Source organism: Schistocerca nitens, chromosome 9 (genome assembly GCF_023898315.1).
Source record: "Schistocerca nitens isolate TAMUIC-IGC-003100 chromosome 9, iqSchNite1.1, whole genome shotgun sequence".
Lineage (NCBI taxonomy): Eukaryota > Metazoa > Arthropoda > Insecta > Orthoptera > Acrididae > Schistocerca > Schistocerca nitens.
In genome coordinates, this window is record NC_064622.1 from 338,437,813 (window position 1) to 338,456,974 (window position 19,162).

Sequence of the window (19,162 nt, forward strand, 5' to 3'; positions counted from 1 at the left end):
TGTATGACATTGTGTAATCACATAAGGATGATGAAAAATTTCTGTGAATGCAGTTGAGAACGTGAAAGCGAACCGGCAAAACTCTTAAGAGACAGCGGGAGCAGCCAGGTAGTTGTAAACTGGCGGGTTTCCCAGCGGGACACGCTGTCAGCCAGGCCACTTTGGGAGCGCGGCCGACAACAAAAGAAGGATGGGACGCCGCAAACACTTTCCCTTTACCTGCAGCTAATGGGCGGCCGCCCCGCGCGACCCTAGCTGAAGGGAATGACCTGAGATGGGCGAGCGGTCCACCGCGCGGAAATCCATCTCCTGGCCACGCACGCGACCGTGACGAGACGGCCGCGGTGAAACAAAACAAGGGGCGTGGAGCCTTTTGACAGGTACTGTCCAAAGAAACTTGCAGACGTCAACGACGCCTATCGACATTTCCTGACGGATGCCTACTGTCAAGCGACAGTAATTCATGGTTAGATGTTCTCTGGTCGCTAAGGGTGACACGAAGAAGAGCCATTGAAGTGTCATCCTTGCCCAGGAATATCAACCTGGCATGTCAATCGAGGATACTGCACGAATTTGACAATACAAACATGGAACAAAATCGAGATGTTCGTGACACAAGAGAAACTTCATGAGAGGGCAGAGACGGCGGGATCGCACGCAACAGATGGACAAAAATCCCTACTGACAGCTGCGGCGACGAACCCCCTCCCCCTCCCCTTATATTGTGCCACGGAACAGTGGAACTAGTGAGTGTATCAGTGAACAGTGATTATACGGTTCTTAGTTCAATGCATATACGTGTGTTTCTGTCACAGAAACTTTGACTCGTGTGTTTTGCAGGGACTCGATTTATTGGTCTTTATTAAACTTTGACTCTTGTATTTTGCAGGTGTTCTATATTTTTTTAAAAACTTTGACTGTTGTATTTTGCAGGTGTTTTATTTATTGGTGTTTTGTTTTAGATGTTGACTATTGTACTGTTTTATTGATCAATGTTTGTTCTTGTGTTAGGTATTGGATCTGTGATATTTTGTTTCGAAAATTCATTGCTGTGGCACTGCTTCCTTTATGAGTCAGATAGCTATTCATTCTCATTGGGCTGTGATCGATTAGCCTTTGCATGGGGCATATTTATTGTGAGGAACCCCTTAAGGGTAACAATCACACAATTATTGTACTTTCAGTATAATGACACAGTGCTCATTGTTTGCTAACTAACTGAAATATTGTAGAGTGATTAAATTAGTGCCACATAGTTAGGTTAATTCTACAGATTATTAGTTTTATAAGATATAGAATTTTTTTGCGATAACCACTTAGTAAAACATGTTTTTTTGTCGATTTTTTGCTTCTGCGAATTGTGCATTGTAATGTTCTACTTTATGATACTGATGTTATTTGATGTTCTTTTTTTAATTGCTGTGGCACCTTTGCTATTTTCATAAATTTTGCCTGTTAATAAACAGTCATAAATTTGCCTGTGATCAGTTGGCTCTTGCAATGAGCAAATACTGGTGAACTCCATAAGGGTAACAACCAGAAATTGTTTTCATATTAATGACACAGGAACCATTGTTTTTACTTGCTGACCGATTTAGGTCTACACGACCTTTTAAATAGGTGTCACAGATTGTGTGTTTTTTTTCTCTCTTTGAAATTGGTAGATTGTAAAGTTGTTTGAAATTATTGTGTTTTAGCAAGTAGCTGGTGACCTTTTGCCTTTTTTCTTTACACTTTTGGTTTAAGTAGGGTGTGAGAAGCCTGCTTGGGAATGTCCTAGCATGGCCAGAAAATTCCCTGCACAGTCTTTTCCCGGAGCGTTGGGGTTATGAAAGGTCTCTGTTGGATTCCTTTCATGTTTAATTTCTCAAATTTGTTGTCTTTTAAGGAATAAATTCCTCTTCTAAATTTACTGTGGCGTTTCTGACTATCTGGGAGGAGACTGAGTAGTGGAACGTGTTACTTTTACACGTAAACAAGAACGATCTCTCACACTACTACACTTTAAAGCACAGTTTATATGTAATTCTTATATGTAATTCATGTCACACAGTCTCATACGGAACCTACATCCGCTTTCTTTTATATACTGTGTATGATAAGATACTGTCATCCCCCTTCCCTTCTGTGTGAGAGGATGAATGATCAAATGTGTTTGTAGCTGCATGCTTGAGGGTAGCAGACAAGGCTGTCTGCTAGAGAACAGTAGGACCAACGTTGAAACAGGTAGCTACGGTTCCTAAAAGCAGAGAGGTTTCCATTCTTAGTATGGTCCGGTCCGTCCCCTGTCATGTTGGTATAGGAAGCTGCCCCTCTGGCGCCTTCCGTTGGTCTTTGTGAGCGACTCTCGGGAGCACGCTGGGTAGTTCAGTAGGAGTCTGGCAGCTGGAGAGTAAGCAGTTGGAGTCCAGTAGTAGCGCAGGGCAGTCCAGCAGTAGCAGTCTGGCGGTAGCGAGCGTCTGAAGTGGTAAGATCTCCGGCTAAGCGCGTGTCTGTTAAGTCCATAGGACAATGGATTTGTTAAGTTCAGCTTAACTGAGAATTTAATCATTTTATTTCGGGTTAGCTTTAAAATGGCTAAGGTTATCTTTAATTGCAGCGGAGTGTGATTCTCGTGTCCAGTTCAGATTATTTGGCGGTAGTTGCTTTGTTACTACTTTGTGAGTAAAGTGGAACCACGTGTTGGTCAGTAACTCTAAGTAAGATCAATCTTAAATGCAAATGCTTGTGTGATTATAACGTATCGTCTTGAAAAGATTTTGAATATACCAACTTTTCTTTATGTTCAACCCACGTGGCGTGTACTTTGTGAGACCAGTACCACGTGCTTATATAACTGTTTGACCCATCAGGTTAATAGTAAGACGTTAGTAACCAGTTCGAGGTTTTTGTTTTGTAATTTGCTTTTTGATCTAATTTATTTTTATTATCTAAATTATTGCGGAGTTATACGCTTTCTGTAAACCAAGTTGACCACGTGAAGGGTAATTACAAGACGGACAGGATTGTGCTATGAAAGTAATCTCTGAATCTGTTTGTAGTGATTAACTTTCTCTTGCATGCGTTTCAATGTTCTTTGTGTGTTGTTTTATGAATGCAGTGTTGTATCCAGTCTCCCAATCTTGACTCCATATTTTATGTGTTCCGTAATATTCCAATCTCACAGTCTCACAATCGTAAATAAGGCACCAGCTCAGTTATAACTCACGTATAATATGCTGAAATTTCAATGAACAATCTTTAAAATAAATTTGCAAATATAAACTGATTTCTTTCTTTTTATTTAAATTCTCCTTTTATATAGATATATTACCGGTTGTTGTATGACTGTAAAAAAGATTATAATCAATGATAGTCTGATTGGTAATGTGGTAAACCTAGACTAGTTACCCAGTCGTGAAACAGTGGCTCAGTAAACGCACGGTTAACCTCACAAGACAGCTCACAGTTTTAAACCGCTTTCATGGTCTAATTAGCACCCGATTTCAGCATACCAAATTCAAGTCACAATCATACGCTATTCAGCAAAACAAATTAGAGTTACAATCTTTCAATGTGGTTCATGCACGATGGAGCTCCTGCACATTTCAGTCGAAGTGTTCGTACGCTTCTCAACAACAGATTCGGTGACCGATGGATTGGTAGAGGCGGACCAATTCCATGGCCTCCACGCTCTCCCTACCTCAACCCTCTTGACTTTCATTTATGGGGGCATTTGAAAGCTCTTGTCTACGCAACCATTAATTAATAGAATTTCGGGCAGTGTTTTGCAACTGAATAACTCAGCATGTTCCCCGAGCGTCAAAGTGTTCGCTTGGCCTGTTCGATCACCAGATTTTCCTCCTACTGAACACGTAAGACACATCATCGGACGACAACTCCAGCGTCATCCACAGTAACCGTTCCTTCCTTGACGACCAAGTGCTACAAACACGGAACTTCGTCCAAAGAACTGGCATCCATCACCTGTATAGCACTCTGGCGGTTTCACTGTACCAGTATTTCGCATTTCCAATGGATTATTCAGCTTTTACATTAACATGTCATCATGCATTGTTAATCACTTAAATGTGTTACTTTGACAAATGTGTTCCCAAAATTTCATTACTCTACATCAATTACTTTTAAGTGTCGCGATTTTTTCTGTCGGTGTGTATGCAACAGATTATAGAGGAAATTGTGTGTAGTATGCGCTCCGAATAGAGCGAACGTTATCAGATTACATACCTTATCGTCATTCACGGAGTGATGATATCAGGTGGCAGTTAGTAAACAACCAGATCATGACGGGATCGTATAGTTAGTAATGTGCACAGGAAAGCACGAAAGTTACACTTCTGATGTGTTTAGGAAGGTGGCTCGGCTCTGCCTATTTTACAGTTCACCTTGCAATTATCTTTCAACATAACAAGGCAAGACTGAGAGTTTCTCATGCTGTCCTGATCGACGTTGATTAATAATGTGTTCGATTTTTGCCCTGGTCAACACATACTCCAGACCTCTGAGCTATTTAAAACGTGTAGCCATGTGTTGCTGGCAGTAGCAAGCCACCACTCATCAGTCATTATGAGATTCGTGAAGTGTGGCGTAGCGGTTAAACAGCATGGACTGATTCAGCCACATTTGAACTCAAGATCAGGCGCAGTGGTTAGACACTGGACTCGCATTCGGGAGGACGACGGTTCAATCCCGCGTCCGGCCGTTCTGATTTAGGTTTTCCGTGATTTTCCTAAATCGCTCCAGGCAAATGCCAGGATGGTTACTTTCAAAGGGCACGGCCGACTTCCTTAACCCGTCCTTCCATAATCCGATGAGACCGATAACCTCGCTGTCTGGTCTCCTTCCCCAAAACAACCAACCAACCTCAAGATCAGTTCGACTCATGATGCAGCCATTTCTATGCCAGAGGTAGCAGCTTTGTGTACTGAGGGTCTCGTTGTGTTTACCCCCAAGTCATTTACAAATTTTTCTGTCTATTGTACAGACACAATACGTTAAATTTCGTAATTTGCTATTCTTCATGAAGTTGCAGTTTGAACAGCCAGTAATGTACTTTCATGCCTTGCCGGAGTAGTAACTCCGGTTCCTGTTAGATCACCGAAGTTAAGCGTTGTCGGGCTTGTTTAGCACTTGGGTGGGACACCGCGCAAATCTGCAAGCGCTATTAGAAATCGGGGTGCACTCAGTCTCCGTGAGGCCAATTGAGGAATTACGTGATGGGGAAGTAGCGGATCAAGTCACTATAAGTGACAGCAGCCGGGAGAGCGGCGTGCTGACCACGTGATCCTCCATATCAGCATACAGTGACGCCTATCGACTGAGGATGACACGGCGGCCGGTCGGTACAATTGTGCCTTCGGAGATCTGTTCGGACGGAGTTAGTTAATGTAGTTTCACACATTCAGACTTGCTGATGGGACAAATGATACGCACCCACAAATACTTGGACATGGATGGGGCAATGGGAAAATTGCAATGGTAGACAAATATTGCAATTTATGAAACAGATTATATTATAAGAGCAAGTTCTCTGTAGTGTTTACAGTACTTAACATAACGCTCACACGATGTGAAAAGACACAGGCAGGTAGAGCTTCAACGTACAACAGTGTCCTCTAACTTTGTATCTTTCGCCCATTGACGAATAGACTACGGACATGGATAACCCGAGTTATTGCACTCTGGAAACGTTTCACAACCACGTGCTTCCCTTCTTCGAACAGCATTCTCCTTTCCCTGCAGTGAGTGATGGCTTGCGTGTAGAGCGCTTAGACTTTAGGAAGAAACAAATGGAAGTCCTCAGCGCGCCCACGGCCTAAGCGAAGCTCATAAATCCAGGGATTCCTGGCGTGGCTGCGCCCTGGACAAGTCATTCCCTCCCGTACCACTGGTCGCAACGGAGGAAACAGCAGTCGACCGCAACAGCTACGAGTACGGTATTAGTGCAACATATCTGTCCGATGGTTCAGCATCTGACCTGCCGCATCTATGTATCCGTGGAGAAGCACTGTTCTTCACGTTTCACGATGCAGTACCGTAATATCAAATTTGTACACAGTCTACTGTAAACCAGATCCTTTTGAAAGAGAGTCGTTTTGTTTCTTCTATCCAGTTTGTTTCACTGTCTGTGTTTGTCCGGTATTAATAACGTGTGTGTTGACCTATTGGTTAGCACACAGCACTCGCATTGTGGAGGGCGACGGCTGAAATCACCATACGGCGATCCTGATCTAGGTTTCGCGTGATTCCCATAAATCGCTCCAGAAAAATAGCAGGATGGTTCCTCGGGCGATTTCCATCCAGTTGTGATCCAAGCCTGTGCTCCGTGTCTAATGACGGTGCTGTCAGTGCGAAGTTCAACTTTAATCACCTTTCCTTTCTGGAGGTGTTGTCCAAAGTACGTTATAATTCCATCCACACCCAGCTTGATTTGGTAGAAATGGTCTAGCATGGGACCAGACTTTAACCACGATGGTAGTATCCAATACGGCGAGAAAGTACAGAAAGATCGTTCGCTGCACTTAGATAAGGTCGTCGTCGAAATGCGGAGTTTAATAACCAGTCTTTCATGTTGTGTGTTCATGACAGTCAAGCACGGATCATCACAGACAGATGAAGACATCGGACGACAGCAAGTATGGATCACAGTCTACAGTACATTAATCAACTGTAAGAGACTTTCTTCACATTGATATCCCTTGTCAAAAGGGAAGGACGAACAGGGTAACATCGTCCTTACACGGCGTACACTGATACCTCAACCGTTGTGACCACCTGATTAATGCCATGTTGGTCCATCTTTGAAAAAAATACTAGAGCAGCGATGATACATGTCACGGGTAAGACAAGTCCTTCGCCAGTTTCCGGATGCATGAGATACCAGATGTCTCCTCACTAGCCACAGAGTTCTTGTAAATTATGAGGCCGTGGTTTAGCGTTCTCGGTCCCGGGTTCGAATCCTGCCGCTGCTTAAGTTTTGATTAACAGTCAGCACCAGTGGCCGAAGACTTCCGGTATAAGAAGTCACCCTCATTCTGTGTGTGTTTTGGGATCTAATAGGCGCCCAACAGCGAGGTTATCAGCGCCATGACATTTATTAAAACGAACGAATGTTGGTAAGACCTAAAGTGGTCGTACACGCATGCACTCGAAATGACCACACAATCTTCCTATCGCAGAGTCACCCTCACATGCAAAAAAACCAATGAGGAAGGAAGATAGCTAATCAAGACAGTAAAACAGAAGGAAAACAAAACACGGAAGAGCTAAAAGAACAACATAGGCAAATGCGACTAGCTGACCACTTACAACAAACTTGAGTGAGCCAAAAAACATATCAACAAAATCTTGTTAAAAACGTGGGACAATTCACAAAACATTAAAACACGACTCACATTCGTTTGTTCATTGCATAAAATAGACTGCTGATCCACCGACAAATCCACTGCAGTCCGCTAGTTAGCAAATAAAATGCAGTCCAATAAAATGTAGCGCACCGTGATCTGCACACTACAAGCTCCATGTATCGGAGGTTCCTCTCGACGGAGTACAAATCCATGGGTCATAGGGCTGTGGCCGATGCGAGAGAGGCTGGGAGGAAGTACGCCACGGCCGAGTTGTGGGCCTGACGACACGGAGCTTGTTGTCGGTCACTTCTAGCCACTCATGTCCCCAGCGACACAGGACTTCATACCTCAACAGCGAGGTGAAAGTATGCAGGGAGATAGCACACCGAAAGACCTGACCGTCACGACATGCCTCTTTGGCTGCTCGATCCGCCCTTTCTTTCCCCAGAAGTCCCATGTGCCCTGGTACCCAGCAGAAAGACACCTCCTTCCCCATTCGCTGCAGTTGGAGGAAGTCGTGTTGAATAGTCTGGGTTACTTTATGTGCTGGATACAAACGTTGGATAGAGTAAAGGGCGCTCAGAGAATCTGAACAGACGAGAAATCTAACACTGGGAGAATGTCTCATCTGCTCCAGTGCCCGCAAGATCGCAAATAATTCTGCGACGAAGATGGTAAATTCGCTAGACAGTCTCACTTCGAGGACACTATCCAGGGAAACGACAGAGCAACCAACGGAGTCATCCTGTTTAGACCCATCCGGCGGAGGAGCGGACGGGGGTTCAGGGCACTCTCTTGTCCTAGGGATGGGAAACTGCCTCTAAAGGCGGAAGAATCAACAAAGGTCAACGGTATGTGGATGCAGAGGGCAATGGAAACCACCGCATTAAAGACACGTAACGTGTATCCACAGGACATGTGGCCTGTAATTGAAGAAGTGTCATAATGATCTCTCCTTTAGACAAAGATTACGCAATAGTCCCCTATTCGGATCTCCGGGAGAAGACTGCCAAGGGAGAGGTTACCATGAGGTAAAAGACTGAATAATCAACGAAATAATAACATTCTACGAGTCGGGGTGTAGAATGTTAGAAGCTTGAACATGGTAGGGAAACTAGAAAAACTAAAAAGCGAAATTCAAAGGCTCAATCTAGATATAGTAGGGGTCAGTGAAGTGAAGTGAGAAGAAGTCAAGGTTTCTGGTCACATGAGTATAGAGTAATATCAACAGCAGAAGAAAGTGGCATAACGGGAGTAGGATTCGTTATGAATAGGAAGGTAGGGCAGAGGGTGTGTTACTGTGAACGGTTCAGTGGCTGTTCTTATCAGAATCGACAGGTAACTAGTCCATGTTGGAGGTCACTGACCTCTACAAACAACATAATACATCCTGCTTCCTTTTATGTCGACGGGTCCGCCTCTCGTCAGATGTGGTGCTAATTACGTTCGGACGTCTGGACGCTTTTGTATACTTTCCTCACAGCGCCACGCCCTCGAAACAGCACCAGACTGCGTAGCATCAAGGTGGGCAGTGGTCCTAACGTTTTGGATCATCAGAGTGCAATCCACTACTTTATCACTGATGGCTGATTATGTGAAGTGGTTGGGTGATTTTGGGAAGGGAACCAGACAGCGATGTCATTAGCGGATTAGGGAAGGAAGTCGACCGTGCCCTTTAAAACGATCGTGGAATTTGTCTGAAGAGATTTAGGGAAATGACGGAAAATCTAAATCAGAATGGCCGGTCGCGGGTTTGAACTATAATCCTCCCCATTGCGGGTCCAGTGTGCTAACCACTGAACCTCCTCGCTCGGTAAGTGAAGTAACGAGCATGTTGCAGCTTATGAAATGTATTGTAGAAATTAACATACTGTTTCTTATAAGACTGACTCTTGCAGATGCGTGTCTTAATAATGCCGTGATGGGCACGGCTTGATTTCTCGGCAGTGCTGTCAAGAGATACAGAAGCTTCTGTTGTCCTCGCTTTGTCCGATGTGTACGGATAAACACCGCCCACGGCGGGTCCTCGACGTACGATCCACAGGACAGTAACCAGCTTGTTTGTGTCCCTCAGAGGCCGTCGTTATCCTGGCCAGGGCGTACTGACTGAATTGGCGCTGTGGACTGCTATGCGTCAACAATGCAGCCGTAGATTGTAATTGGAATCTTCCCCTGGCAGTCACATGTGCTTTAGCCCCGGTGGCGTTAGAAGTAATCTGATTGTATGAGTCATTTCCTTTGTGCCACGATAGTTAATATAAGCTAATTAAAATTACTTGTTAGTTGCCGTCTGTCACTTGCTGCTACAGTGTTATCACATCTGCTGCAGGCTACCGCTCGGTTAGGGATGTCACTCAATCAACGGCGGGTCACTTCACAACTGCTGTTACGTAGCGTTTAACGTGGCACAGTGTTGGAAGAGGCCGCTATGAGCGAGTCGACAGTTGATTCTAAGTGATTTTGTCGGCCTGATTTAAACTCGAGTGATAACGTAATCATAATTTCGTGATGTGCATTGTATCCGAGAAACCACCGGTCAAAAATCTACGGCAGAACTATTAAGCACGCTCAGTTTAATTACGGCGATTGAACCTAACGCCTAAGGAGAAAATTCATGGCTGAAAAATTTCAGTATGGGCGCTGAAGGAATAAACTAATTTCTCCCTTTCATTGGCTACTTGAAATTATCCTCATTTTGGCTACACGGGCTGTCTCGTTACCAAATGATGACCATCCTGGTTGCAGACTATAGGTGCAACATGCAAATTCCAAACGAAAAAAAGAATCATAGGAAGTAAATAATAACAGTAAATAAAGCAGGGAGTACGATGATGGTAATGACAACTGCAAAGTATAAGAAACCAAAAATTTACATTTAAATCTTTTATTGAATAAAAATAATAATCAGAACCATACCGGCATCATTTAGGAATAAAAAGTTTCAAACACGTGACAAGATTCGAACCTGAGACATTCTACGATTCAGGGATTTGTTTTACTCACGTTTCTTTGTCCTCGCGTTTATGAAGTTTTACTTTTTCCAAAGTGGGAAGATTTACGATCCATAGCAAGGGGAGAACCAAATGACGATTTTATCGCTTGATGGACACTGAGGAGAAAAATTAAAAACAAAGTATTAACAGACACAATGGAAGCAACGCATCATCGTACGTAACGCCGGGTCTCCCGGCATATCTTTTCGTTTCACTCAGTGTTGTACCACGCTCGTTCATTAAGGTACATAGTCATAGCAGCTTCTCTGTCTGGGGATGTTCCAGGAACTCCGTGGATGGTGCAAGACACTTCACGTGTAATTTAAAAAACGTTGACCATATAGTTGGTGGTGAACAACGGCGTCTTGCTGCTCTTTGAGATAAAACTAGGGAAAAAACGTGTGTTTGTATTCGTCACGGTAGAGGTATTTCACAGCCTGATTGCGGACCCATAAGATTGCATTGGTCCGAGCCGTGGGGTAGAATGTTTCATCCTGTAGAAGCATCATGTTTGTGCCAATATGGTGACGCGTTTCAGGTAGAATATACGCTAAAATCGGGCTCTCAAGGTAACAAACCTGCCCCTCGTCCCAACAGCTGAGACGGTGTTCGTCGGTTTTTATCTCATGGCATGTCAGTCAAGTGGGTGCATCCGCCGGGTGGGTCATATAAAGGCGTCCGTGTGCCACGTACTTCTTGCTGACAGCCACAAAGCACGCGGCTTGTGTGTCAAAACCAGTGTCCGAACCACTGTCCACAGTATATTTGAATATTTGAATTCGGCCACGTTAGGCCGGCCGTAACATTGTAGTTTCGCCGTCTCGAAAAGTGGGGTCAGGCAGGTGGTCTGCAGTCGTAATAGATGTCATCGAGATGATCGAAAGCTCCAGCGCTGTAGCGTCCTGTCCTCTTGCAGCTTCTGTTTCCTTCAGCGTTTTGCCCTTTTCGCCGCTCATTGAGGACAGTCTCGTAGGTTTGATATAGTTAAGGGGGCTCTTTGGGGATACAACAACATCCTTTACTGAAGACCTTCTGAGAGGTGGCTGAAGGCACACTGGCGTGACATGACCTTCTTGTCTGCAGCCATAAGACGTTCGAGGTTGACAATTGTACATGATGGCGCCACATGATCATTCAGTTCAGGTATAACGGAACATGTTTTGAGAGGTCGGTTTTCACCTGCCATACTCTGTTGCAGACTTTCGAATGTCTGAACTTACAGGTGTTGGAGTACGTATTGCATGCATTTACATAAACAATACTAGTTGTGATTGAAAAATATGTGAGCAATAGATCGAGTCTGAGTTTGTCTCGGAGGGAGTGCTCAACTGGGTAAGTACATAGTCGAGTGTGGTGTTGTTGAAAAGTGATCTTTATCGTGCCCTGCCTATAGCAATGTGCCATAGCATGCTGAACGAAAGTCAGTTTTAACCCATGAGTAATGAGGAAGTAGACTCAAACTACTCCCCTGCGGTACAGCTGATGGGACGCAGCAAATGTCCTTGCCTTGCAGCTACTGAAAGCAGACTGGACCACTTCACTATGCCTCAAGCCTACGTTACATTCTTACATTTATGGCTTACCAGAACCAGTGGCATTGATGATTTGCTGCCTTCAAAAATTCAGCTTTATGTACGTAGCTTATCTTATGAAGGCCGATCTCTTCGACAGTAATAATTGTGCATACGACGCTGAATCTCGTCTTGCGTGGAAGAATACATTTGTATTTGGTTTGTATTGTGTATTTAGTTAACATCGTTGTGTGTATTGATGAACCGTAGGAGACCCAGGGATTGGAATCCCAAATTCCACAAAAAATTAACAAAGAAAGCGGGCAAGGAACTGGAAGTGAAGTGTTGTGGCAGTGTGGCTATGGTGAACAGTTCGGTCCTGACGCTGAGCGCTGTGCTTGGAGGGAAACGTATGCAACTAGTGAAGTGACAACCAGCAAGTAGTTTTAGTCAGTCTATGGTTGCAGTGTAGTTATAAGTAGTACTCCTATGCTTTAATGTTCTGTTGGTGAAATCGTTTTCATGCTCTTGCTGACATTTATTACAACATCTCTAAACAAGTAGTTGCCAGAGCTGCACTGTCCGCATGGTTGTATGATATGACGAAAGAAATATCCACATCATTAAGGCAGTGTCCGCAGCTCGTGATCTATTGGCTAGCATTACAATCTCAGGATCACGGGGTCTCGGGTTCATTTCCCGGCCGGTTTGGGGATTTTCTTTCCCCGGGGACTAGATGCTTGTGTTATACTCATCATTTCCTCATCATCATCATTATCATTCGTGACAGTGGAAAGATTGGACTGCGTAAAAATTGGACTGTGTAAAAATTGGGACTTTGTACGGGCGCTGATGACCGCGCAGTTGAACGTCTCACAAACCAAACATCACAATTAAGGCAGTGTTATTAGCTTGTACCTTGTATTTTAAAATTTGTTGAGGAAATTTTCATTTTTAAAATGATTCATTGTTATCAGAACTTATATGGCTGACTCAGAGGTAATAATTTATATTCGTTTGAATGTTGACTGAGGGAACAAAATTACTGGAAGACGAAAAACGAAGCTCGGATTAAAAATGATTTAAGACAGGCGTGCAGTTAATCATAGAATGCGACTGACCGTTTGGAATCCCATTCAGTTAAATACCGTATTATGCATTTATTCACCACATCTTCGTCGCAGGTCAATATTTCGTGTTAAAACGGACGTTCTGTTTTGGAATTAGCTCATTATTAGGTAATTCATCTCGCTTCTACCGTCATTGTACCATTTGGAAAGTGTCTTGTTCGTTAAATGAAAGTATATTTCGTGAGTTCGGTTTAATTATTGAGAAATCCTTTTTGTTCTTGAATGCTTATGTCCCAGTGTGCACCAAACGTAACGTAAGATGAACATGTAAACACTTATTTAAAACTAATTTGAGCAATAATCGAGAGTGTAAACAATACTACCGTATTTTCTTTTCCTTTGATATACAGAGGGGTCCAAAAAAATTTATCCACTGTTTAAAAGTCCACGCGGCCGCTATGATCGCAGGTTCGAATCCTGCCTCAGCCATGTATGTGTGTGATGTCCTTAGGTTAGTTAGGTTTAAGTAGTTTTAAGTTCTAGGGGACTGATGATCTCAGATATTAAGTCCCATAGTGCTCAGAGCCATTTGAACCATTTTTGATCCACATGCCATCTTCGCCAGCAGTTGTATTTTTCTTGTTAAAAGTGACTCAAAATTAGCTGACTATTTTGGCAGGAGAACTGCAAATCTTATCCATGTTTACATGAAAAAGACTTTCACAGAAGCTGTTCAGTCCGAAACATACATCTCAGAAACAACGTGACCAGAACTAAGCAGGGCCATTTGGATATCACTTGTTATACGTATAACATAGCGTTACATTTCTTTCAGCATTTTGTTCTGATGTAAAGTAGTCTATTACTAATATTACAAGTAGATGCAAAATACTCTTCTAGCCCCACAGAGTTGTTAAGGTGTCTCAGATGTGATTAGATACATAATAGCGGACCAGATAGTTTAGGTTGTCTCACGCGGTCAGAATCATTATCCAGTGCATGTTTTTGGTTACAGAAACGTAAAGTAGCCCCGTTGCGAGTCGTGGTTTGATCTGTTGTGCATTTTCAATACGCCTGACCAATCTTTCGATCGACAAAACTGTTTTCTATTGTGCTTAAACTTTTTAATACAGTACTGCAAGTTATTCAGAGACATCTGAATACTGAATATAGCTCAGTTACACTTAGTAAAACACACACACACACACACAGAGAGAGAGAGAGAGAGAGAAAGAGAGAGAGAGAGAGAGTCGCATATAATTTAGTGGAGACCGGGGCACGGTCACTCATGGGCCACGTTTAAACAGAGCACGTTCCTCGGGAACCAATCTTGCTAGAGCGTTACCGACAATCAAAGTTTAGTACTGCCATCTGCTAAGGCCTTTAACACCAGCTGACAGAAGGTCTTAGCACGAAGAACGTATTTTATTTGTGTTTTCCTGCAAGGTGGGTAGCTTTTTTTACTGAAAAGTCGAAGATCCTAGGGAGCACACCATTCATAACAGAGAAGAGATGAATAAATGTTAGTTTAAAGGACATTATTCTACCTTAAAGGGTACATATACAGCTTGAATATTGCTACTGTGTTTTTCATACTGGCGATGGGGTACGTCTTTGAAGTTCTGTTGAGACATAGTTATGCATTATTTTGCGTTGCCATCGTAACTGAGACCTGAGTGAAGAAAACTTTAAGACGATAGCAACTGGAAACATAATGTAAAAAAAATGAAGGCACGGAAGAATAAAGTGTAGAAATAGCTAACAATTTGAAACTAATAAATCTCAGGCGAAAAGAACTAATTCGGTGGGAAGAAGGACTGATACGGGCAAGAAATTCATAAAAGCAGGAACAAGGAAAATGTGTATGAGCCTACTGCTGACGTCACCATTAGTGTTCAGTCAGGTTTTCACATGGTAAATGTCGATGCTGTCTAGTCTCCTGCTATCCTATTCAGATTATCTTAATGATCGCTTCCCCTTACGTCATCTTTTGTCTCCTCCTTCCTCTCAATCTCTTCTCACAAACTAATTCTTTCAGAGCGTCTGTTAGTAAACACTCCCCTCTCAACGAATGTCCCATTCAGTTTGTCTTCCACTCTTTCATAGCCTGCAGCAATCTGATGAAGAGGGTGCAAACTAGATGACCATAAAAAGGAACAAAGAATGGGTCCAGTGCCTTCGATGTAAAAGCTAAGCTCATGAGAATTGTGCGACAGGAAACAAATATCTCTTTATAATTTTTTGAACACATTGCAACTCATACGAGAATGACGAATAGGCCTTCAATTAACATTATAACTTCTGGTGGGCCATATTATGCTAACATTTTAAAGTCCATAAAAAATTTGTTTACTACTAGTAATTTTTTGTATTTTACCATGTTAATTGGTGTAAATAAACCTGTCATTTTCTTTACCACTGCTAAAGGATATTTTCAAGACTTTAGGACTCTTGTTCGCTTATTTTTCCGTTCTATGATATGCGGAAACATGGCGCATGTTTACGCACTCGTCGTAAGCCTATTTAAAATTATTTTGGTCCTTAAACGTAATGTACAATTAGAAGTTTACATACCGAGGTGTTCTTTAATAACCTTGTTATGAGACTAAACAAATTTAAACACTACAAATGTAAACAAAAACAATTTGAAAAGTTCCGAAAATAAATCCTCGTGAATATGACCCGGTCTCCCGTATCTTGGGACGGTATTCTTAACTTGCACTTTTCGTCAGCACAACTGGCGTTATAGTTGATTGTGGTAATAACGATATAAAAGTTAGAGAGTGAAACTCGGGACTGGCTTATAACTTACTTCTCTCCCGCTATGTAACTGCGGCTACTACAGCTCATGTCCCCTTCTGAGAGACTGATTACCACTCACAGTGATAGAAGCACTTATTGCATGAGACGCTGTGGACAGGATTTCAATTTATTCCGAAATCTGGTGATCAGGAACTTCACATCCATCCTTGATGGCCAAATTCTTGTAATGAAATTTTTTTATGTCAACAGGATTCGAACTGGCTGTCTCCGAGCCGAGAGCTGGCCACCCAGGAGCGTGCTCGCGGCGTCGGTTGAAGTGCGAGATGATTGTGACAGTGGCCCTATTGGGACGACTAACAGTTTGGTTAGAGGTCAAAGAAGGCGATGTCTTGAGAATGCTGGACTGGGGGACCTCACCGTTCTGTTTTCCTAATGGGCAGTAGTCATTTCTTCTTATCCACCCTACGTCATTACACGTCTCATCGATAGATGTTGTTTTTAGAACCGTCATACTTGCCAACCATACCTACGGGGATCGAACCAACCGTGGTTTCCTTGAAACTGAGTGGAATCTCAACACAATATAAAATTTGCTACTCACTTTGTTTCCATGAATCGGCGCCCTCTTGTGTCGGTTCAGCTTCGGCATAGTCGAATTCGTCACTCCTGCAATAAAAAAAGAAGTAGTATTCTGTATATGCACACAAATAGGTATCTGAGAACGCAAGTTATGACCATGTCATCATTTGTAAGGTTTATTTAGACGGCAGAAGTTTCGAAACTGTGCAACTGCGCTGCGCAGCATTCACAGTAAATGAAACATCACAATTTTATTACTCGATGGACAGGGTATGAGTGGTGGTGATAAGCTTTTAATTATTTCCTCCAACAATGAAGCTGCCACCATGAACCCAGAAAATGATACACATTCTTCTCTGCACATTCACTCTCCTTTACGATACGTTTTTCACAACAATGGTTGAGTTGCCGACGCCTTTGTTGTAGTCGTCGGCTCTTCGGAAAGGATAAACCTCGAAAATCACTTCGATGTCATTCTGAAAATGCCCGACATTCACTTGTTTCTTAATGTGATAAAGAGGGAGAAATCATTGAACGCCATATCAGGAGAGTACCGGAGAGGATGGACAAACTCTGGTAGCCCAAAGAAGCACCATGTCCGACAGTGTCTTCTGTAGAATGAGCTGATATGTTCTCGTGGATCCAAAATAACCCCTCGGACTTCCACGCTGCTTCGTCTCAACAGTCTCCCATAGCCTCATTACGATATTTCGGTAATAAGCTCCTGTGCCCATAACGAGTACAGTCCATAAACACAGCAGTATAACGACATTTGTAATTCGGCCATAGGATTTACATTTTGCTGACATGGAACCCAGTGACTTCCTCCTCTTCCCTCCAAAGAAGAAACCGTTGCAGGCATTCCAGAAATAACGAGGAGTCTATTTTCGGTGTTGGAATATTCTCCGAACAGCCGAAAGGCAGATGTCTGCAACCAAGGTCTACCCCAAGCCATTCAAAGTCGGGAAGAAGGTATCGCACCGAGGGATTATTATGCAGTAAAGACCAAGTAAAGACAAATTTTCATTTACCCAGCTTAAATTAAAAAGTTACTACCCTGTAAATTGGCTTCGCTTTCTAAAGTTAGAGTCAATGGCTAGGAATGACAGCGGCATGAACACACGTCCCTCCAGTATGGCGGTTGAATGGCATCTCGTCGCAGACAATGAAGCAGTAGCTAGTTAGCAGATCGGTGCTCTGTGCGTCAGGCTTTACTTCTTGCTGTAGTACAGTTAGGACAAAATCCACATAATGGAAGGGGCGATAAAAAAGTTCCAGTTCAAGGGTCTTACAGTCTAGAATCTGTATGCTAATTAGACAAACTCAACGTGAGCATTGAGGCTATTATCCCACCAACGCACCATGTTGAAGATACCCGTTGGATAAAACACCGTGCCTTGCTGCGTGTAGAAGTGCGTAACTGCCAGCTGCTTTTCCTCATCTGACAGGAATAGACCTTTCAGGGCCTTTTCTTAGGGACTGAAGGCGTGATAATCCAATGGAGAAAGATCATGACTACAGGCCGGATGCTCGAGTGTCGAGTTGGCGTAACTTGTGCCTTACGATATTTGCAATATAGGGACGTGCGTTATCGTGAAGCAGCAGCACGCAGAACTTGTTGCACCATTCCACAACGGTGCCTTTTGACAAGCATTCTGCTCCATACACATTCTTTCACTGATGGGTGTCTACCAGCATTTCTTCCTCGGTTGCCGTGAAAAGAATAACAGCACGTTGATCCTGTTTCAACGCATTTGGTAATAATGTTGCAATAGTTCACATTTCCCCATTTACCGCACACATTTCAAAAAGACGCAGATTCCACTTTAAACCCTTGCCTACATGTCGGTGCTTATATACCAGCATAGGAGACCCACTACATAATTTTTATTTATTTTACTTATTTATTTATATAACCTATTGTGATTAAGCCCATCTGACTCTCTCTTAAATCGAACCGGGGTTTCACATGAGCAGTACCTTTTTTACATCACAGTTACCTAAAAAATAACCATTTTACTATGGCAAATAGCACTGACTAGTATTAAAACGATTTGAGTATCTATAATGACAGTGCGAGTGTGTAATACTGACTGGCAACAAAATTAATGCTGTGGGTAATTGTACTACTGCTACTGCTGCCACTAATAGTGATAATATTAATAATAACAATAACAATAATGACAGTAGTAGCAATATTGGAAATGGGAGCAGCGTCCTCAAACAGAAACTCTTTAACGCCCGTCACATGTAATGCACCTTAAAATATGCTACCTGACCTACATCGCCTGCCATAGGGCAGTTGAGTTGCCTAACTTAAGATATACGAAATATATCTCTAGCTACTGTGTTCACCCTGTGTAAACGAGTGCTATAGTTCAGTATACAGTGTAAATTGTCAGCCGATATGCGGACCACGAAAGGGATCAGCAACTGTAACTCAGGCCACTAGACAATCTTTGAAGCATACTTGCTGCGGCTTTTCGCGGATGATGCTGTAGTATACAGAGAAGTTGCAGCATTAGAAAATTGTAGCGAAATGCAGGAAGATCTGCAGCGGATAGGCACTTGGTGCAGGGAGTGGCAACTGACCCTTAACATAGACAAATGTAATGTATTGCGAATACATAGAAACAAGGATCCTTTATTGTATGACTATATGATAGCGGAACAAACACTGGTAGCAGTTACTTCTGTATGCGTGCGGAACGATTTGAAGTGGAATGATCATATAAAATTAATTGTTGGTAAGGCGGGTACCAGGTTGAGATTCATTGGGAGAGTCCTTAGAAAATGTAGTCCATCAACAAAGGAGGTGGCTTACAAAACACTCGTTCGACTTATACTTGAGTATTGCTCATCAGTGTGGGATCCGTAGCAGATCGGGTTGACGGAGGAGA

General features: G+C 42.9%; 1 protein-coding gene across 1 annotated transcript in view; it reads right to left on the reverse strand.

Annotated features, from left to right (window-relative positions):
• Positions 1–19,162, reverse strand: part of LOC126204227 (uncharacterized) — a 193,841-nt gene that overhangs the window by 26,701 nt on the left and 147,978 nt on the right. The window contains exon 9 of the mRNA XM_049938623.1: positions 16,285–16,349. Within this exon, the coding sequence (XP_049794580.1) occupies positions 16,285–16,349 (65 nt within the window). The remainder of the gene's footprint in view (positions 1–16,284; positions 16,350–19,162) is intronic.